This window comes from Pyxicephalus adspersus, chromosome 1 (assembly GCF_032062135.1).
Source record: "Pyxicephalus adspersus chromosome 1, UCB_Pads_2.0, whole genome shotgun sequence".
In the NCBI taxonomy this organism is placed as follows: Eukaryota; Metazoa; Chordata; class Amphibia; order Anura; family Pyxicephalidae; genus Pyxicephalus; species Pyxicephalus adspersus.
The window spans coordinates 75,512,394-75,535,365 of record NC_092858.1 but is presented as its reverse complement, the minus strand read 5'-3'; the positions used below and the strand labels follow the sequence as shown (position 1 = coordinate 75,535,365).

The following is a 22,972-nucleotide window of genomic DNA, read 5'->3' as shown; positions in this document are numbered from 1 at the left end:
TACTTGGCCAGGTTCGTTTTCGGCAGCTGCTTGTAGAAATGTTAATTAATACATGTTTCTTTTAGAAAGATGGAAGGCTATAGTCACTTGTGGGTTGAGTTTCAATGTGAGTATTGTGTATGTTGTACTGTTAAATACATAAGAGGAATAGGTGTTTTAAAGGTGAATAAATTGTTTTATCCATAATTCTAAAGTTTTCCATAGGAAAGTCAAACACACAAAAACTACCTTTATTATCGTCCTTATAAACTTAAGTGTAGCATAGTGGATTGTGGATTGTGTGATGTGACAAGACAAGACAATACCAAATACTGTAATTACAGAGCCATTTTTCATTTGACCTTTCTATGTACTTTTTTGTTGCACAAATTTATTACCAGCCTGGACATATCTTGACCTTTTTCATAGCTGTTATCTGCTCTTTTACCTTGTGTACTTGCACCAGTTGCCATAAATAGGTCAGTGACTAATTAAAAGTTAAAAGGTCAAATCATTTAAATGAGGAATCCTCTTAAAAGAACTGCCTACAGCTACAACCATTGACCTCAGTGTGCTGCCTGTTTAAAGATCAATGACCTACCCATTGACCTCACCACAATCTCCTATGGCTGAATTTCAGATATATTACTTTATTATATTCAGAAACACTAAGAGGGCATTCATTATTTTTGAAAGGTAAATGGAAATTTACAATAGGCATGTTTTTTTTATGTAATTTATAGATTTTAGAAAAATAGACTATGAAAGTAAAGTCTAAATTAGGGCGGTCTAACTCTAGTACTTGAGAAACACATACAGACCAGAATCATTATGTACTTACTCTTTGAAAACCATACTTTACTAAATATACTGTTCTTTAAAAGTGACTGCTATTCCACAACAGCAGAGGCACATGCACTGACCTGATCCTATCTGTCCCCTTTTGACCCATTTAAAAAGGGACCTTGCTGCAGACAACGAATAAAAGCTATCTACATCAGGCAGGCAGCGGTATAGTCACCTAGTGATGGATGAATTGGAATATAGAGCACACAGAAACATTAGGTTTAAATTGGTTTTAAACATGGCTTGGTTTTACATAAGAAGGGTTATGCATATCCCAGAGTCATGGTTTAAAAAATCCCCAATATTAAAAAGCATGAAACCACTGATCTCCCATGGAGTTACCTGTTTGTTACATTGGCCGTCTTGAGTCAGATCTTAAAGGTTAAGTTGGGATTGCTATTTTAGCATCACTCTATGGATAATGATGCAGCTTCATACATCCCGCTTACAGTGACCCTGTGAGGTCTTAAAAGAGATTTTATATGATACCCCCCTGAAGTAAAATATCTATTACCTTTGGTGTGTTGGTGCTCATGCTCTCCGATGTTCTCTGCTTTGTGCTTTGCTTTTATCGATCCTTTGACATCTGTGTCTCTCATGAGGCCTGTGGTGATGTAGAGGTTGAAGGATGGAACCTCAAAGGGTGGTGAGTAACCCAGGCATCGTCAACTCCCAAAACTGGTAAATGCGGGAGTGTTAACAGAAATTGCAGCTCTGGACTGGAGTTATTATAAAGGGCATGGGCTGCAAGAGAAATAAGTGTAAAGGTACACAGGTTTGCTTTACCAAAATCATCAAACGTGAAGATGGAATTGTTACTTGCCACTGATATTCAGAAATGTATTGTATGAGTTTTTTTATATGACACAGAAGTCCGTTTGAGATGAAGTATTGCATGCTGAAGACTTTGGGATATTTGCCTAGTGGGTTTAGCACTTAAGTAGGCACACCGTTCCAATGCAAGCTATTTAGCACACTTTAGTGGTTAACCACTAATAACAGGTTTTGGTGGGCACTCTCAAGAGACTGAGTTTAAAGAGGAATACATATGATGAGTAGCGAACAATTTGTATTAACCTTTTTCCTAAAATAATCTCATACTTTCCGGCTCATATAAAAATGTGCATGTATGATGTATTTATGGTGAGGCTCAATAGATACAGTGGACTAACCAGAAGTTAAAAATGCTAGGACATAATGGGCTATTTTTGTAAATAAAATATTATTTTAAATTGCCTATAACCCTATCCCTATTTATAATTAATGCAGCCTTAAGAGTTTAGTTACGCCATCCCACCACATGGTTGCATTCAGGAGTTCAGTGTCCAAAGGTTGGTATCTCGGAAAAATTGGCATAGGACTAGGAGCCCACCAAGCAGGACAGGGAGCACAATGGTAGTCAGATAGTCCAAGGTCAGTTGCCAGGTCTTACACAGTTAGGCAGTACAGGAGGATCCAGCAGAGACAAGTCCAGAAATAGAGCTCAGGATCATTTGCAGGTATTAGTCCACCAAGCAAGGTAAAAGCAAAGGTCGGTCCAGGCAGCAACAATCTCTGGTCCACACAACAAACAGAATCAGCAACAGCTAATCAAGTAGGAAATTACACCCCTAGCAAAATTAACTCGCTAAAAGTAACATCCGGTGCCTGGGATCTGAGAAGGACCAGTAGCCAGTGGCGGAGCAAGATCAAGCCAGGAACTGATGCACTCATTGGCTGCGGCACTCTAACATCTAAAATTGAGCTGCACGCAGTTTAAGAGCTTGATTGCCGAGAGACCATTCACAATCTTAGATGACCAATGAAAATCAACAAGCAATGATTCTTTTTATTTTTTATTAAACATGTGCTTCTCTTATTCTCTCCTTACCGCTGCAATGAAAGTATTGCTTGCGGAGTCCATATAAATCTCTGCATAAGAGAATGCTGAAACTCTTGGCTTCAAAATGTAAACATTAAAAAAAGGAACAAGTTTATATTAAGAATTTGTCATTTCAGAGGTCATTCTTTTTTGATGTGTGTTGCTAATTAACTTTAAACAGCCATACTGATTGTGGCAACGTTACATTTTAATAAAGTTGTGTTTCGTATGCTGTGCTTTTAGAACTTTTTTACAGTGAAGTTTTAACTGCCATTGCCTCAGTAAAAGTGTACAAAGGAGAAAAAGGCTGCAGTGGGAAACCAATTAAAATATATTTCCAGCTATGTTTTGGTAGCTCAAACACTAATTTACTGTAAAGTCTATTACACCCAAAACTTGTACACTTTAAACTCATATATTTTAATCTCATAATCTTCACACTGATCACAGTCAGATTACTAAAGTACTGTAATTATTTTTTAGTAAATTGGTGATACAACACATAATATATCCTATACTGAGCTATGCTATGTATGCTCACATGCATTGATAGTTCTTTTATTGCCATTATTGCATGCAAGACCATGGTCCTCTATGGAAACCTATACTACAGAGGTATCAACAACTAATCGCTGCTAACGATACTGATGGTTGAGATAATTTTGCTTTATTTACAGAGGGTGAGAGTAAATGCTACACAGGCATACCTTTTTGGCAGTTCTGGTATTTTACATGAGAACATAATAGTGCAGTTCATGTTTCAGTTGTTATATGTGTGTAATTTTATTAAGTGACTGAGCTGTTATCATAATGCTATAGGAACGTCTATTTTATTTAGTACCATAGTCAGAAAAGCTATAGATGTGTATTAAACCAAAGAAAGCTATCAAACATTAGTTGGCTATTTCTTATCCTGGATATGCCAAGTATCCATTGGAAACAAAACAATAAAATACAACAATACAAAAGCAGTATGTTGTACTAGTCTATTCGCATATTGTCACTGCCTTAAACTAATAAAAAAAAACTGTTGATATAGTTGTTAAGCAGGCTCTTTCCTTTACTCGCTCAGTTTGCAAAACATCAATTATTATAATAAAACCAGATAAAAGATGAACTGTTTTGGCTGTCCATAACCTTTTGTAGTATTACAGTTTTAATAGTTTTGTAATACAGCAAATGTACACACTAACTCCTGCTGCCCTTAGGGAAACACCACCTGACCCTCTGTTCAACATAGGCATTGCCACCGGCTCCTTGGAATTTACTTTGTCTAACAAACTGGAAAATACTCAGAAATGTTTTATAGAGCCAATACTTAGACATAAAGTTTTAATGGTAATGGTCCTTATACCTAAGTAATGGTAGTACTAAGAATGTCAAGTAAAAGAAATAGAAAAGGATTGCTTGCCCAAGGAGCCAGCAATCAGATTAATTATAAAATTTCTTATCAGACCTTAATATTTTCCTATGAAGATTGTCTGCTTTCCCCCTCCTTTCCTTATTTTTCTTCATAACTTCCAATTCAATAAAACTATGATTAGCCAACCCCTCCCACCCTGTTGAAGCGAGTTAGCTTAATGGTTTTTGGCTATTGTTATGGACATTCAAAGCCTGCAGGGCATAGTTTAAAGTGCATCATGGTTTAAAAATGTTTTTCTCATGAATCTGCACAATCTGTGTATCTTCAATCTGCAGGATTTGCTGGAGCACCCAAACCTCATCCCTATTGCACAGACTTGTAATAGGGTAAACTAACTAGGTTTAAAAAATGCACAATAATAGATGTTCTTCCATGTCTCGCCAGTATAGTTGTGCAATCCAGGTGGCAGTGATGTTTGTTTTTTAAAAAGTTTTTGTCTCTTTAGAATTCAGTTGCGCCTAGGCTTAATGGTATAAGCCAAGGTGGAATTGCGTGCCATAAATCTAGATGGTCACAAAAATAATTAATGCAGGTTTATAGCATATGTTCACTTCCAGGTTGCTATAGAACATTAGCTGAAGACAGAGTTTACTTGTCCTCTAGTGGGGAAAAGATACAATGACTAATAAAACTGAAGCATACTTTGTTTGAAAGCAGATCTCCACACAGACAAAGCTGACTGGTATACATCAAATTCATGTAATTGTGGGGGGTTTATGGTACACATGGAGGTTTGAGCTACTAAGCACTTAGAAGACAAAAAATCCATAAAGAAATAATAAAGGACATCTGCCTGTGTATCAAATTACAATAAAAAAATGTTCTTTCCTTTAATGTACTATTTACAGTTAAATATATTGTTAACATCATTGGCCACGTTTTACTGGATTTATTACTACTTATTAATACACAACATATGTGTTTTACCTTGTACATATGTGTTTATATCAGCAACTTCTAGGTTTTATTTAATAGCATATGGTGAGCTGGCAATTTTATTTATTGGTTTTGTCTTTTGACCCAACAAAAACATGGGGTTTGCCTGTGTGTAATGGACAGCAGCTTCCATGCAGGCATCAAAGTAAGTATCATACTTATGGGTTAATTTCTGCATTAAAGTGTTTTTTATCTTTAAATAACTACAGTTTGGTACATCATGAGAAAGAAACAAAGCACTGGTGAACTCAGCAACACCAAAAGACCTGGACGTCCATGATAGACAACAGTGGTGGATGATGGCAGAATCATTTCCATGGTGAAGAGAAACCCCTTCACAACAGCCAACCAAGTGAACAACTTTCTCCAGGAAGTAGGCGTATCGATATCCAAGTCTCCCATAAAGAGAAGACTGCAAGAAAGTAAATACAGAGGGTGCACTGCAAGGTGCAAGACACTCATAAGCCTCTAGAATAGAAAGGCTAGATTGGACTTTGCTCAAAAATGTCTAAAAAAGTTCTGGAAAAACATTCTTTGGACAGATGAAACCAAGAAGACGTGGAACAGCTCATGAAAAGCATACCACATCATCTGTAAAACATGGAGGAGGCAGTGTGATGGCTTGGGCGTGCATGGCTGCCAGTGGCACTGGGACACTAGTGTTTATCCATGATGTGACACAGGACAGAAGCAGCCCAATGAATTCTGAGGTGTTCAGAGACATACTGTCTGCTCAAATCCAGCTAAATGCAGTCACATTGATTGGGAGGCGTTTCATAATACAGATGGACAATGACCCAAAACATACAGCCAAAGCAACCCAGGAGTTTATTAAAGCAAAGAAGTGGAATATTCTTGAATGGCCAAGTCAGTCACCTGATCTGAACCCAATTGAGCATGCATTTCACTTGTTAAAAACTAAACTTCGGACAGAAAGGCCCACAAACAAACAGCAACTGAAAGCCGCTGCAGTAAAGGCCTGGCAGAGCATTAAAAAGGAGGAAACCCAGCATCTGGTGATGTCCATGAGTTCAGGACTACAGGCTGTCATTGCCAAGTATTAGAAATGAACATTTTATTTTCAGCTTTTTAATTTGTCCAATTACTTTTGAGCCCCTGAAATGAAGTGATTGTGTTAAAAAAGGCTTTTAGTTCCTCACATTTTTATGCAATCTTTTTGTTCAACCCACTGAATTAAAGCTGAAAGTCTGCAGTTCAACTGCATCTGAGTTGTTTCATTTAAAATTATTTGTGGTAGTGTAGAGAGCCAAAATTAAAAAAAAAGTTGTCTCTGTCCAAATATTTATGGACCTAGCTGTACTTTACTCATTGTGACTTTTACCATATGAAAATGATAATCCCTTAGTAGCATGAGGTTAACAATTTCTTACAAAATTGTTTCATTTGCATTGTGTTACTGTAAATAATTGTACTTGATATAAGAGATATGTCAGTATGATATTGATCTCTTTCATTTAAGCAGGATAATTCCCACCTGTAGCTGAACTCTTATCAGCTACAACCGATTTGTAAACCTGGGTGATCTAGCATTGGAGTTCTCAAAATCATTGGCTATTATTTGACAAATATTTTAAATCCTGGACTAGATCCTTTCTAGGTTTGCTGAATCACTAATGGTTTCCCATGATATTTTATCCTCTTCAGTGTTGGAGAGCTCTGATAAATCAGGCCCATTATGTCTAGTGTGTCTGGCAGCCAAGAGATACCTATGAGTCAGGAAGAAGCATTGTCATATTTCTGCCCTGCTTGATCCACATAACATACTTCTGCTACCTCTCCATATCAAGCTAAGCTAGATGAGGAACCTTGCTAAGGCCATAGTTAAAGTAAACTCATGTGGTTTTGAATATCTTGTTGAGAATGTACAAACATGCACTGCAAAAATTAAGGAAGAGATATTTATAGATCCACAAATCAAGTCCATTTTACAGGATGAAGGTTTTAAACAATCTCTATCAGCAGCCTAGCTAGACACTTGGGAGGCTTTCAAGTGGTTCTGCGAAAACTTTCTGGGCAGTCAAAAGTCTCGTGCATAAAAGGAAGGAGTTCAGAATCTGCTTCATTCATATCAGAAACTGGGCTGTTGCATGTTGTAAATACACTTCTTGCACTCCCATCTAGTGTTCTTTCCAGAAAAGCTCGTCATGGTGCGTAACGTGCAGACTAGGACATTCAGTCAGTGGAGCGATGTTACAAAGGCTTATTGAATAAGATTTGGATGGCTGACTACTATTTGACAATCCAGGCAAAGCATACATGAGAAAATTATACTTTAAACATTTTGAAGAAACAGTGGCAGCTGCCTGACCCTCTTTGTAAATCTTTGTGCCAATTTGACTTTGTACTGAATATATTGAAAATGTACTTCAGTGGTTCTTTAGTAAAATACAAGCAAGACACTGTAAGATAACATTACTCATAACTGATAAAGTTATCATCCTTAGAAAAAAAAACTGAAAACAGATGGGAAATCAGTGTGAAAAACTAACACTGCATCACAAAAAATAAATATTGTTTGTTACTTGGTCTAATCCATGTGTCCTATAGTAAATCAAGTGCGCTGAATCCAAATCTGAACTCCAATTTTGCCTAGGACCTTAAGTTAATTACGCGTATAAACACGATTAGCTACATTCTCTTGTTACGTAGTTACTATGTAATCTCTATACATAACCAACTTTTGCCTCATAGTTCCATGACATTACAAAAACCTAGTTTTATGTTGCAACAACATACACAATTACACATAATTCACAGTGTCCTTGTTCAACACACATGTACACTTCAGACGTTTTTCAGACACTTGCTTTGGCGTTTGTGGCTCTCCGTTGTTTTCTGCTGTAGAAACCTGCAGTAGTCGCCCATCATGTTGAAGTTGCATCAGCCTTGATATCTTGTTTCCAAAAGAGAAATGTCCTGGTGGACATTTTTCCGCTTGTTCATCTCTCACATCACCCAGGTTTTGTGGGAAGAAGTCCAGATGGGAATGTAAGAAATTAATTTTAAGTGACATTCGGCAGCCAAGTAGATGTTATGCTGTTAGCATGTTGTTCATGAGTTCAGCATTGTTTCCAGACTGCTGGTTGCCCAGAAAGTTTTGTGCAACTAGCACAAATGAATCCCACAGAGCAAGTTCAAGTGGGTTGAGTTTGTCTGAATGTGGCATCACTCATCAAATTGTGGATTTGGGGACCAACAAAAATGCCTGCTTTCAGTTTAGCATTTGTTATAACTTTTCCAAACTTGTCCTTCAGGTACTGAAAACCCATATTATCACAATCCATTGCAATGACAAAGTTTTTCATTAATCCAAGTTTAATATGAAGTGGCAGAAGGTAAACTTTTGTGGATCAATGAGTGATTTATGCTTCACGTTGTACTGGTTAACAGTGTGTTCAGGTCTGGGTGGCCATTCTTTCACTTTGTAATGGTTGCTGTCTTCACAACTGTTCCACAGGCACAGAAAGCACATATAATTTGTATAACCCAATTGCAGGCCAAGAAGGAGGGCCACCACCTTCAGGTCATCACAAACGTTCCACTTGTGTTCTGAATAGTTAACAATTTCAAAATGACCTCTATGGATTCGTATGTCTCTTTCATTCCCTTCATGAGCAAGAGGAACAAAAGGCTTTTTGTTACCTTTATGCAGCAATACAGCTCTAAAACTTGCTTTGCTTGAGTGAACAATCTCCACTGCTCTGGTATGTATTCGCAACCTAACTCCATCATCAGACCACCCAAGTCAGTACATCAGTACCGAAGCAAATGTCGTTTGTCATCTAAATCTGATTGGCTTATAAAATGTGGCTTACCCACTTCAAATTGGGGTTTATAACATTCATTAACATCGACATCATCCTCCTGCTCCTCATCCGACATGTCACTGTCAGTAACAACAGATGTAGGAGGGTCTGGCACTGGATTCTCTGCATCATGAGGGACTGGCTTCAGAGCAGATTCACAATCACGATAGACCATTTTTGACTTTGTCTTTGATAACCCAGCAATTATACAGAAGTAGCAGTCTGAGTGAAGGTCTTTTGGCTCACGCCAAACCATAGGCACAGCAAGAGGCAATTTATTCTATTTCCAACCATTGTGTTAGGCCAAGGTAACACACCTGACAGCAGATATGAGTTGCGCAGCTTTTATCCTGTTCTCCAATTTCACATCCAAAGTAATACTTGTAAGCAAATCTCACCCTCTTGGTTAGGTTCTTGTGTTGATCACATGGGGTATGTTTGCCACAAATAGAGCAAAAATTGTCCAGTTTATTAACACAGCTGCGCCTAATTATCTTTAGTTTAAAACAGAATCACTATGGCCTTGCTGTACTATCCAATAAAATGGTTTCGCAAAAGAGACAAACCCTTGGTCCATCTCGCCTTTTATACCTATTTCTGAGGTCAGCTCACTGCCTTGCCCAGACATGCCCAGCCCCTGCTGGAACATGCATGCCACCAGGGGGCGTGATTGAGGAGGCAGCTGGCATAGTGGTAGCTGCAACTGTTTAATGTTCCCATGTAAAAATACATTTCCCAATTACCGACCATTTGAACAGCTATAGCACCCCTAAAACTTAAAATCTGTACATGATAGGCAAATTAGTTGTTGTGCAGTGTAATTTAGAATAGTGTGTGTGTTATTAAATACCATCTTTCTGTTTTCATAGCATACCTTATTTTCACTAGGTCTTTTTGCTCAGCTGTAAAATGTAGATCATTGCTGGCGCGAGAGGCTTACATAAAAACTAAAGTCAGTGGTAACTCCCAAATGCGATGATGATTTCCATGATTGAAAGAAATAAAAATCCAATGAATAAAGGAGATTACCCAAAGACAGTAATACTGTGGAGAAAGGGGCTAGATGATGAAGATCATTTTTCAGCTAGGAAATTAAATAGGCCTTTTTTACTTGCTGGATCTTCTAATGCACAATATGATAAGCACACAGGGTGTAGTAAAGGAGTAATACAGAAGAGAGTCTGTAATGCAAAACAGAAGGTAAGGCTAGAGTTCAGTTTTAATGTATAGGAATAAGACTGATTCCACATTCTTGGTGAGTGGAGAATTCTGGTGAGCAGATCTTGAAACTGAAATTCCTCAGAAACAGAAGTCAGGTAATAACTCAACCTACTGAAATGCCCTCCTTTATATATTTGACAGAGCTAACTCACTATTTTTCACCTCATCATCAACTTGCGAAAAAAAGCCTATAAAATGGCTGTAAATTTGGCAATTTTCTGGTAAATTTGGCAATTTTCTGGTAAATTCCTTAACATAACCCTTTCCTTAAATGTCATGCACCTCCTTGTGTGGGAGTATTTAATTACTCACTGTGCTGGCCAAGCTCCCCTTTATCTTCCCACACCTTTTTGCAAAAAAATGTTTTATTAGCTGCTGGAGAAGAAGTAAAAGGTTTTGTTGACCCCTTGGGTTCCCCTCAAGTTTGATAGGGTTTTTTTTAACAGTTGCTGATTTACCAATAATCAAATGGTGCCTACCTAGTTCTGGGTCCAACAATACTTGTCAGAGCCAGTGGCATGATTTCAACTATCTTTTTAGTTCTGTGTAAAGTAAGAATTATAAACCACCACTTGGTGAATTATAAACCACCCAATGACGACCAATATTATTCTCAGTGACCCCCATTTATACTTTTTTGGTTCTCTACAATGGCTCTTCAAAGATAAAAAGGGTTGAGAAACACATATATAGAATTTCAGTTAAATGACACTTGAAATCTGCTGGGTCTGGTGACATCACATCAAAGGGGGAGACGCAACATAGCAGACTCAGGGGCTTTTGAATGTCTACACAAGGGAGGCTTTTTTGTAAATAATGTTTCTGAATATGTTTAATGTACAATAATCTTAAAGGAAAATTGTAATAAAGCGGAAGCAGATTTTTTTTCAGGTCCTTTATGACCTTTATTATTTTTACTTCACAAACTATTTGTTTCATATGATTAAAAAAATTGAAAAATGATTATAATACAAATATTGATCCTGTGCAAAACATACATATACATAATATACATATACATTATACTTTTCTATGTTTTATGTTTTTTCTTTGTATGTTTTTCAGATGCAGAGACAAGATATTTAATAGCCGTGAAGCCAAATGAAAATAATAAAAAGACATGCAAAGGTAATGCTTTTATGATTTATGACCTAATAAATACACATTGTAGCAACCTAGAGCTGCATTAAAACAAATAAAAAAAGTCACTGATACTGGTAAAAGCTTAAAGTGGAGCTAAACTAAAAACTTAAATAAAAAAATTAATCCATCAGGAGGTATCTTTGTTTGGGTCTTGTGTCATCCCAGTATCCGTCTTCAGCACCAACATCTTCTTCTCTTCATCTAAATAAAAAGGGACATAAAAAGGTACATACATTTTTTGAGTTTAGGTCCACTTTAATAGCACATGAATGAGATAATACCTACCCATTATGTCATTCATGTGGGTTACTGTCCCAATGGTAAGTGGGCATCAAGCCAGGGAGCTTTTACTACAATATTCTTCTGAATGCTGGAACAAGGTCTTTTAGCACCCCCCATCACTACCAGATCCTAAAAACTAGCTCAACAGCATAAGTTTTAGGTTTAGGTTTTTCTATTACCCTCTCCAACTAAAGCACTCAAGTTTCTGTAACCAGTTTACCTACCTTTCCACACAAATTAGATACCACTACCCATGCAAGAGTAAGTGGTACGATTCTAGGGCTATCTGTCATGGTTAACGTTACAGCAATGAGCTGCAATAACCTTTATAGCACTTTTTTTTGTGTGCGCAAAATGAAAACTTTTCCAGCGAAACATATTGTTTTATTAAGTGTTCCACTATACAATTTCCAAAACAAATATTTTTTTCTTCATAAAATTAAAAATTAGTTTAATCCATTGTAGAAACTTTATTAAAATTATAAAATAATGTTACAATATCAACAGTTTTAATTTTTTATTTACTTTTAACTCTTTTCTTTCTAACCAGTTTAGGATGAAAACTAATTTGCTTCTTTTTTCACCCAGAAAAGAATTCATCTCAGAAACCTCTCCAGGTTGTCATTGGCACTTTGACACCCACATCTGTGTTTCTTTCATGGGGAATTCTTATAAATCCTCAGGTTGACTGGTCTGCTCTCAGCAAATGTCCAAATGACAGGTAAATGTGCTTAAAATTGGCCATGCCTATGGATGCTGGAAAATGTATAGCACTTGTGGTGTATTGTCATATAAATACATTCATACACCTCAGATGTTGTAGCAGCTGCAGTATGTCTGGACATTCACAGTTAGCATATAGCTTGAAAATTTGTTATGCTGATTTTATTTTTATTTTTACACAAGAGACAGAAATACTAAAGGTTTTAATTGTGAACCTCTGTCTTGCTGATGTAGAAAAGCACTCACATTTAGGCAAAACATGGATTTGTTTTATACCTTTTTGGTTCTTTTCATGTTAAAAAGCGTGCCTGCTCTTTGACAAGATTTAGATGTCAGATCAACAATTTTTACTAACAATCCTGTAACAAGAATGACTACATTTATCTTTTGAAATACATTTTATAGGCCAATTCTTACTAAAAATCTGCTTGCTCCATATTATTTTATCAAATTTGAAAAATGAAGATAAATGCCCCACATTGTCTTTCATAACCTTTCTAAAAAAAACGAGGACAATTCTGGGTTTCCAAATTCTTTCTAGTTTGCACAAATCATAGGTAGGCAGAGATGCTGGCCCCTTATTCAGCAACTTAATTTGTGTTATCTCAGTTGCCCTGGTGTACATAACATATAACATGCAGGTACAAAAAATATTTTTTATTGCAGATACAGGTGTTTCTCTTTGAGATATCACAGTAAAAAATCCTCCTATGGTTCCAGGTGATATTTTTAAAAGTACGAGCCATTTGGTACACGTATATTGTAGATATATATCAATACGTCTCATTTTGGCTGGGTCTGTTGTTATAGAACTGCTGTAATGATGTATAGAGAAATAATAAATTTATATTATTTGACAGAACTTCAAATAAACATGTCTTAAGTGCTGTTTATAGTGCATCAAATTGCTAATAATGACTAAGAAATATTCTTTGTATATAAAAAAAACATTTATTTCTTTTTGATCCAATTAGAAAAAAAGGCAAACTTTGGTCCAGTGATACTCTTGCTATTAGGCAGAGATACAGATTTCTTGCATGGTCCATAATTTACTCAGAACATATTAGCATATACAATGAAAATTTTTCGGGTAGTGCACTTCTTGGGTCTCACTGGTTTTTAGGCTGTTGTTCACTGCAGACATGACATGGGTACAGTAAAAGAAGCCTTCGCTGCTTGACCAATTACTTCCCTCCAACCACCCTTACCAAAAATGACACATACACCATTTGTGTTGGAAAAATTTGGCCACAGCAGCCCCTTTATTAACACCAAACTATTTATTAACACAAAACATATTATCATATATCTTTAAACATAGGTCCATGAAAGTCAGCAATCCTCCAACCTCATCTTGCTGTCTCCGATCCACCGCCAGGCCCCCAGACACCCATACACTGCCTCGGGGACAGTTAGCGGATCTCCTTCCACCATTTAGCCTCCACAACAACCTGGTGTCATGCAAGGCCAACTTTACTGTCCAAACCATTCCTTTGGGCCCCCATCTCCATTATATTTTCTATTACCCCGCCTTTCACTTTCATGGACCCAAAACCAAATTATGCCCTAAACGGCTGCTATGACAATAACCTCCCACACTCATCTAAAAAACAGGGAGGGAGGGTGGGATCGCTCAGTCCCTGTTCAGATTTTTAAAAGATGTACCCCTTCCTTGGGACCCTCTATTTAACTCCTAACCATCTCCCTCCTCCCTTCCTTAACCTCCAATCCTCAATCCCCATTTTCCCGCACTTTATCTATATTTCAATAATATATATTCCTTTTTTTTTTTTTTGTTTGAACTTTTCACCCCGGCTCCTCAGCCTTCTTAACTTCCCCTGTCATGAGGCCTTTCGCCCAGCTCTGCTTCAAGCCTACTTACTTTGGTGCCCACAATTGGTGCAAAGCTCCATTCAAAGTCCCAGGTATTATGTATACCTGGTATTATGTATACCTTCAAGGACATGGCCAAGGGCACAATGACAGTCTGTGGGAATGCATGCCGATCGTTCTATCCCACTGTTTAGGAGAAACTACCTTTGAGTTTATGTACTCCTGAATCTTGACTAATATTTGACTTGTTTTGACTTGTATTGACCTTGCTTGTCCTTACTTTGCTAGCACACCATATGTCTTGACCATTATTTGGGTGGAATATTCATATGCCACTTGTTTTTATTTTGACATTTGGTTCTTGATTTGCCTAGCAACAACCCTTGGTTACACCTATGCTTCTGTCTCTGTCTTTGGGACTAATTCCAGCTGATTTATTATGACCTTTAGATATTCTAATGATAAATTACTTGCCTTGGCTATTCCACATTTCCTAGCTCACCCTTGCTGGAAAACAGTCTCCTTGTTAAGACTAGATAATCTGGTCGTTATATTTCTGAGGGAACATGAGTACCAGTACACTAGCCCAAAACAACTTCAAAATAAGTAAAATACATCTCATTAATGTCATCTTGTCTTAGCAGAGACACAGCCCTTACAACTGAGCCTGCTGGTAAAATGATTCTCTGTATGTGAACCCTAATATATATATATATATATATATATATATATATATATATATATATACCTAATTTGTAATTGGAACATTTATGATAAAGTATTTAAAAAGCTAAAACCTCACAATTTGCTATTTTAGGGTGTCCACACAAAAATCACAAGAAATCATTTTGAAGACCATTACCAAGATTTTCATTTCGGGGTCTATACAGACGGGAAACTGTTTAGATGATCTGTATTGTATAAAATGAGCAATCCTGTGATACTGATGCCTCCAAGACTGTTTAGTAGAGGCCCTCTGACCAATGCTTTAATACTGGTCCCATTTGTAGCTTAAGGATTACAGAAAAATGCAAATTTTTAGGTTCTCCCAGTAACTTTTACAGTAACTTCTATTATATGTACTTTATATTCCATACCTATTCTAGGTATATTTAGGTTGAGATTACAGTGATAATAAAGTATTTTAAAGATTCATATATGTAGTCATTTACAAAGTTAAATTCTGCTAGACAAACTGTGTGAGTTTCAAACCAGTGTCTAACCAGAGCACAAATTCATAAAATGAGTATATCACTCAAAATAACTTCTGTAGCTTTACCAAGCCCAGACTGGAAATGTAGCAACTCCAGAAAAGTGGACCTCTATTGTATTTTTTTTTTTAGTAATATATGACAGATTTCTTTTGTAACACTGTAGTATTATGAAAGGATTTCTTAACTAGCTTTGTCACATTTGTGAAGAGGAGGTTCTGTTTTGCTTCTGTTTTCATGCTATGGAAACTGCTGTAAAAGCCATTTCATTCAGGTATTGTGGGAAAACCGCAAAATATTCCTGACTTCCTAAACATTTGTTTTTCTCTAATCACATACTTATGTTTTTAGCAAAGTATTTACCTGTATGTCTATGTACATTTAAAATAATTTTTGAAGTTATCTTGAGTCGTCAGAATGTTAACAAGGGCTTGTTGACATCTGAACATGTCATCTTGTCAGAACATAGTAATCACAAGTGGCATGGCGGATTCCTCCAGGCGGATTTATAATCAGAGTTTTAGACTTTCTGTCTGTCCAGATAATCTGTCAAATTCTGTAGTGCAGGTTTTATTGACAAGAGTGCTTATTACCAATAGTTTTGACAATCAGTGTCAGGTTTTGTTATTTTATTTTACATGTGAAAAATTGCCATTTGCCATTGCCAATTGTCTACATGTTTTTTTAATGCATATTTTCCTTCAGACTGAATTATTAGACAGATGTCTCCAAGTTAACCATGCAAGTTAATGGAATCTATTTACTTAACTATAACTTACTGAAACATGAAACCCTGGCTCCACATGAATGATGTAATTATAATTAGACAGTAAATGCGGTTATTATATTATTATAATATTAGGTATTATATTTACATACTAAATGCAGGGAAACAAACAAAATACACTCTTATTTTTATACCTAAACTGCCAAATCATCTTTATTCTTACCCCTTCTATTTTCTCAAGGTGCAAATACATAATATAAGATATTATAGATTTCAAAGAAAAGAATTGTATTCAATGCTTGCAATGCATTTTTTGTGATTTTGAACTAATTGTGTTTGCATTGGAACGTTTGCTTTTCGTATGATTTCTGAACCCTACTTTTTAGGCTTCTTATCAACACTGAGAGACAGAGGAAGAAAATGATTTTAGTGTGTAAACAATAAATGATCATCCCTTAAATCAGCCCTTTATATAGAGATAGAGATTGTTACCATTTAGCAGCGTAGCACCACACTCTGCACATTAATCTAAGAATCCAGAATTCTTAGAATCCTTTGATCTTATAGTATGTACACATACTAGGAAAAGCCTGAACATTTACTCACATATTAAAAAAGTGCCCAATGAAGTAAAAAGATCACAAACTACAATGATGCTATGCAATGATGAGTGCAATAAACAATCTATCCTCACGGATACATTCTGGTGATTATCCATCATTCTTTTGTGTGTTTAGATGTTGTAGGACAACAAACAACTTAAACACACAATCTGTGTTACCCGTGGGAAAGAGATGTTTAAATTATATCTGCACTCTGTACACTGGACCAACAAGCTCTGCAAATTATTATTTTGTTGCTGTATATATATAGCAAACTCTTTTTCATCAACGATTGTTTGTTTTGAACAACATAATGTCTTCCATTGTTTTAGAAGACACTGTACAGCCTGGCTAATGGTTTATGACTATTCTCCAACTGCCTTACATCCCTCACCCCCACTCTCTCCAAAATCACTCCCCCAGATGAAGCTGCCACCCAGTTCAACCACTCTGTTTCCTTGGCTCTGGATAAAGTTGCCCCTGCCACCTTCTGTTCCCCCTGCCCTGCAAACCCTTGACCCTGGCACAACAATCACACCAAACATTTACAAAAGACTGTTGGGGCAGCTGAGCGCCAGTGGAGGAAATCTGGCCTCACCGCTGACTTCATGAACTACAAAGCCAGACTACAAAACTTAAACACTGAACTCACTGAAATTATTTCTCCGCTGTCATTTCCTCTCAAACTTCCAACCCACACAGCCTATTCTCAACAATTGACTCCCTCCTAAACCCCACACCTGCTCCCCCCACAACTACCTTCTCTGCCTGAGACATAGCCACCTACTTTTGAGATTAAATTGACAAAATCAGACATGATGTCTCTGCTCACCGGGCCACTCCAACCATATCCAACCATTCCACCTGTAAATCATCACTGACCTCCCTCAGCCCTGTTACTGTGGATGAAGTCTCTTCTCTTCTTTCATCATCTCCATCTACTACCTGTCCGCTTGACCCAATTCCCTCTGATCTACTCTGTGCCCACTCCTCCACCCTGCTCCCGCCCTAACTCCCTACCCCTCCGCTTTCAAACATGCCAATATTCTCCCTATCCCGAAAAAACTCTCACTAGACCCTTCCCTAACTTCTAGCCACCGTCCTATCTCCCTTTTACCATATGTCTCCAAACTTTTTGAGCGCCTTGTCCTCAAAAGACTCACCGAGCAGCAACTCTTTCCTTGACCCTCTCAAGTCTGGCTTCCGAGCTGCCCATTTCACCAAAACAGCCCCTACTAAAGTGCCCATTTACCTCCACAGAGTTAAGGCAACTTTTCCCTCCTCCTTCTCCTTGATCTTTCCTCTGCATTTGACACTGTTGTTCACCCCCTTCTAATACAAATCATGCGCTCCATTGGTATCAGTGACACTGCTCTCTCTTGGTTTGCTTCCTATCAGTCTGACCAATCCTTTCAAGTTTCTTTCAATGGTAATTCCTCCTCTCCAGCTCTCCTCCCTGTTGGTGTTCCCCAAGGGTCAGTCGTTAATCCGGTTCTCGTCTCTCTGTACACCTCACTTGGTAGTCTCATATCCTCCTTTGGCTTACAGTACCATCTGTATGCTGATGACACTCAAATCTATCTGTCCACCCCTGACTTGTCTCCCTCAGTCCTGGATAAGGTCTCATGCTGCCTGTCAGCCATCTCATCATGGATGTCTGACCGATTACTGAAACTCAACCTGGATAAAACAGAACTCATCATCATCCCCCCCTTCAAATTCCATATTACCCCCTGACATATATCTAACTGTTAACAACACTGTTATTTGGCCCTCCCCTCAGGCACGTTGTCTTGGTGTCACCTTTGATTCTGCCCTCCTATTTACCCCCCATATTCAGAACATTTACGGGTCCTGTCACTTTCACCTGCACAACATCTCTAAAATCAACCCCTACCCGTCCTCAAAGACCACCAAACTCCTTGTACATACTCTTATCTCTCATCTGGACTACTGCAACATCCTCCTCTGTGGTACTCCACTAACCCGACTCTCTCCTCTACAATCTATTCTTAATGCTGCAGCCAGACTCATCCATCCTTCCCACTGCTCTACTTCTGCTGCATCTCTTTGTAGTTCCCTTCATTGGCTTCCATTTCACCTGGGAATCAAATTCAAGCTCCTGTGCTTTGCCTTCAACTCCCTACACAGCTCTTGTCCAACCTACCTTTCTGACCTGGTAAAAAATACTCCTCTAGCCACTCTCTTCGCTCCTCCAATGACCTACTAATGACTTCCTCACTTATAACCTCATCACACGCACGGATACAAGACTTCTCTAGAGCTGCCCCAACTCTCTAGAATAGTCTTCCCCGTCCTATTCGGTTTGCTCCTACTTTCTGCTCATTTAAAAGAGCACTTGCCTACTTGTATTTTTCTGTCTCTTAAAACACTCACTACTTCCCATCACTTCATATTTCCCCTCCTTTTGTGTGAGTTTTCCCCCACCTCCTAGATTGTAAGCTCTCCGGGGCAGGGTCCTCTCCTCCTGTGTCACAGTCTGTAACAGTCTGTCATTTGCTACCCCTATTTAATGTACAATGCTGCGTAATATGTTGGCGCTATATAAATCCTGTTTATAAATAATAATAATAATAATAGTTGGTGAATAAGAAGGTCTAGAGCAACCTATCATCTGCAATAAATTGATTGTAAGGAGGCATCTATATGGTGGTTTCTAAATGCCCTTCTTTTACTTTCTGTAGCAGCATGGTCTGAAGCCAAGCTTAATTATCCAGTTACATGCAAATTATTCCAAAAGCCTGAAAAGAAAAGTCTGAGGATATAAAACATACTGTTCATTTTACTTTGTATTATCAGTCAAGCCCCTTGATCAAAGAAAATTAAAATGTTCTATTTAATGACTTTAATGATTATGTATTTAGGTCTAATTCTTTACACATTTTCACAGATTTTACACGGTGCGCTACAAAGAAAAAAATGGACAGGACTGGAATTTCCAGCTTTGTCCTACAACTGAAACTGTAATCGACAATCTGAAGCCAAACACTATGTATGAATTTGGTGTGAAAGATAACTCTGATGATGGAATATGGGGTACAGCTCAAACCCACAAGATCAATCGTAAGTAGCATTAGTGGGCCCCTTTTAATAATTGTTTTTTTTTGTGTATAAATATATACAGATAGAGAGAGACTAGTCTCTTGATTAAGACATAACTTTATTATTATTAGTGAAAAGTAACAGGGAAAGTTTGTTACTGCTTGGGATGCCTTGTAGAACTCTTGTTTTTGGCAGGTAATTCATCATCCAACAGATCGAGCTGCATTCACAATCCATTAACAGAGAAACAATGCTGTGCCTGTCTTTCCTGTGACACTATTTTCTTAGGTCTGATGTGCCTGTTTGTGCACATATAGTTTGTTTTACAATGTAACTGTACCCATGTAATTGGAATTACCATGGGCATTTGTGAATGACCAATCAATGTGGTGTGGAACCTAGACATTTTGTTAGTACAGTTTGTTAGAAAAGCACATTCCCCACAGGCAGTACTTAGTCTCCATTCATGATTACTATATTGCGGCTTCACAAAAAAGGTAAAGGTAAATTAAAACAAATCATCTTGTCAAATGAATAATTAACTTTTTGTTACTGATATAACTGCTTTCTGAATAAAAAAATCTGTATTACTTTTGCAGCGAAAGGTAAAGAAAATGGAAATATAGGAAATACATATAAAATTCCAAAAGGCACTTTGCAGGTATGTTGAAACATATAATTATCTATACCCTGGTAATACTGATGGCTATATACATAATGCAATGTAGCAATGTTAGTAACTACTTCTTTAGTAAGATGGAGGAATAAAAGCAAAAATACCCACTCTGAACCTACCATTCCCAGGTACAGCTGTAGAAATGTTTGAAATGTCATTATTTGCTATTGAGTTAAAATTTCTTGGATAACTTCATTGTTCTTTGCAAGTCTTCGAAAATACATAAGAGTAAAAGAAAAATCCTGTTAAATCCAAAGTTAACTTTTTGTGTAATCTTTTTTTTTTCTAACCCTACTTTACCTCTACAAGAACTAGGAATGATGTTAGGGGAGATGCAAGTGTGTATGAAAGGTGGTGGGGCCAGAAAATCAAATAAAGGAATACTCTGCAATAGTTTTCTTTAATGGTTGCATTTCTTCAGGCCTGTTTTTAGTATATTTCCATTTATCAATATTAGGATGTATAATGTATTTTTTCTTATAAAAGATGGCTAAAACTGCGTGACTACAGTATAGCAAGAACCTTTATTTATTTAGCCTACAACGTTTTTTACATCTAGTAAACATGAGCCATTTTTCAATTTTCAATCCAATGAAACGATCATTAAAAAGTGAACCTGAAGGGAATTCAGTGAATAACTGTCTGGGGAAAACTATCAGAAGTATAGACTATTGTTCATGCATGTACAGCGTTTTGGAACATCTGATCTATCACCATTTCGAAAATTAATTAGATCTGCCAGTTGAATTCAAAATTGGTAATGGATGCCCGTATGTGCTAGTTCATAGGAACCAGTACAAAAAGAGTTTTTTTGTTTTTAGGGTAACACAGTTGTAGTGTTCTGAACATTTACTATAACCAGACATAAAGGCAGTGTTTATCTTGTATGTCATAACCAGGTAAAGGATTTAAATGCTATTTCCACTTGTTACAGTGCATAAATGCATAATGCAATTTTCAGTTTATTTTTACTTATTTGATTCAATTTTGTTGCATGTTTACAGTATATATGCCTGTATTTGGATTTTAATGCGTGAATATATCTGCATATGTATTTTGGACAGTTGTTGTCCAATAGGTTTGTTTTCCCTAAACTATGAGAAAGAATAAAGTTATATTTAACATTTATAGGGGAACATTTGTTACTCCTTTTTATCTTTGATAACATGTGTTAGCTATCTAATTTTAATACCAGTGATTTAAGTGATAGCAAGGGATTAACTCAAACATTTATTTAGAATATTCTATCATACTATTACCTGAGGTTTGATGTTAGATTGCTAATTCCAAAATTTATATACATGAAGGATCAGTTCCAGAGTTCATATTCTATACTTTTTATAGATAATCTGTATCCCAATCATATAATATCTAATTTGTATGTATAATGAATCTTGGCCTCAACAATGTAGTTGATCTTGGCATACCTCAACATTGCATTATTGTTGTAAATTTTTTACAGCTGCGGAAGTACTTGTCAGAATAAAATCTTCATGTCATTGTAAGATTTAGAACTATGGGAATGTTCTCCAAACCAATACTACATTCAAAAGACATATTAGATATCTGTGAGAAGAAAGACAGTATTTGGTCTTCAATATTAGCAGTGTAAGTGTTCCTTGTCAATCTAACTTTAACATTGAAACAATGTTGGAGTTTTAATATCCCAATACAGATAAAAATATGCAGTCATGTAGCTAGTCCGCAGGGATAAAATAGTGGCATATTCCTGCTATTCTTAGTAAATGTTTAATTTTTAGGTGGATTTATTATATCTAATAGTATGCAGAGCCTTTTAATTCTGCTGCCTCCTAGGCCCGGCTGAGGCTTGCAGTAGTTCTGCCAGTGACATTTGGCAGTTCCAATGACCAGGAACCCTGGCTTCCAGATTTTAATTCTTCAGTCTCCAAGTGAAGTCTGTAAAGTTCCCAGGTCTGAATATTAGTATTCTGTAGCTGGTGGCAGGCCTTTGTAATAGCATTTTAAATTCCAGATATTGAAAGCCAAGTGTAATTTCTGTGGCCTGTAAAAGGTAGTTTGGCGAAATATCTATTAACGATCCCAACAAGACAAAATGAAAATATATGAACTCAGTTCACTAAATTGTAACGCATGTGCTAATAGCCATAATGTTTTTTTTTCTATTTTAGCTATGTGACTGTTTACAGTTGCTCTCATTGGAAGGTATAGCTTAAAATACCTTTATTATGGTCAATAAAAATGTAGATGATATGGTTTAATGAACTGAGCATACCGCTATTTATCTTTTGTAACCTTGTAAAACGTCTCTTGACATTAGCAAGAAAATACTGTTTACTGGTGGTATAGTGGAGTTGTGGAAAATATGTTGCTATTTACTATTGGTAAATGGGAATAATAGCAAATGTAACACCTGCACCTGCATTATTTTAGGAATAACTGACAGACTAGTTGAAATTATATAATACCTATCTGTAACCCCCTTATGACCTGAGATGAATAATGTCTACATGTTCAGGTCAAAATTACACGATTCAGTATGCTTTAGTCAACTTGACGATAACTCTATGGGATCAATAAATTAACCTATAAATCAATTTGGCATTCGCCAAACATTCTCTCGTGGAGAATCTTCCATGT

The 22,972-nt window shown here is 36.9% G+C and overlaps 1 protein-coding gene across 39 annotated transcripts in view; it reads left to right on the top strand.

Moving 5' to 3' along the window:
* The window catches only part of ABI3BP (ABI family member 3 binding protein), a 187,678-nt gene that overhangs the window by 46,921 nt on the left and 117,785 nt on the right, over positions 1-22,972 (top strand). For all 39 annotated transcript variants that reach the window (XM_072414769.1, XM_072414669.1, XM_072414687.1 and 36 more), the window contains exons 3-6: positions 11,159-11,221; positions 12,107-12,239; positions 19,526-19,698; positions 20,277-20,338. In XM_072414769.1, the coding sequence (XP_072270870.1) occupies positions 11,159-11,221; positions 12,107-12,239; positions 19,526-19,698; positions 20,277-20,338 (431 nt within the window). The remainder of the gene's footprint in view (positions 1-11,158; positions 11,222-12,106; positions 12,240-19,525; positions 19,699-20,276; positions 20,339-22,972) is intronic.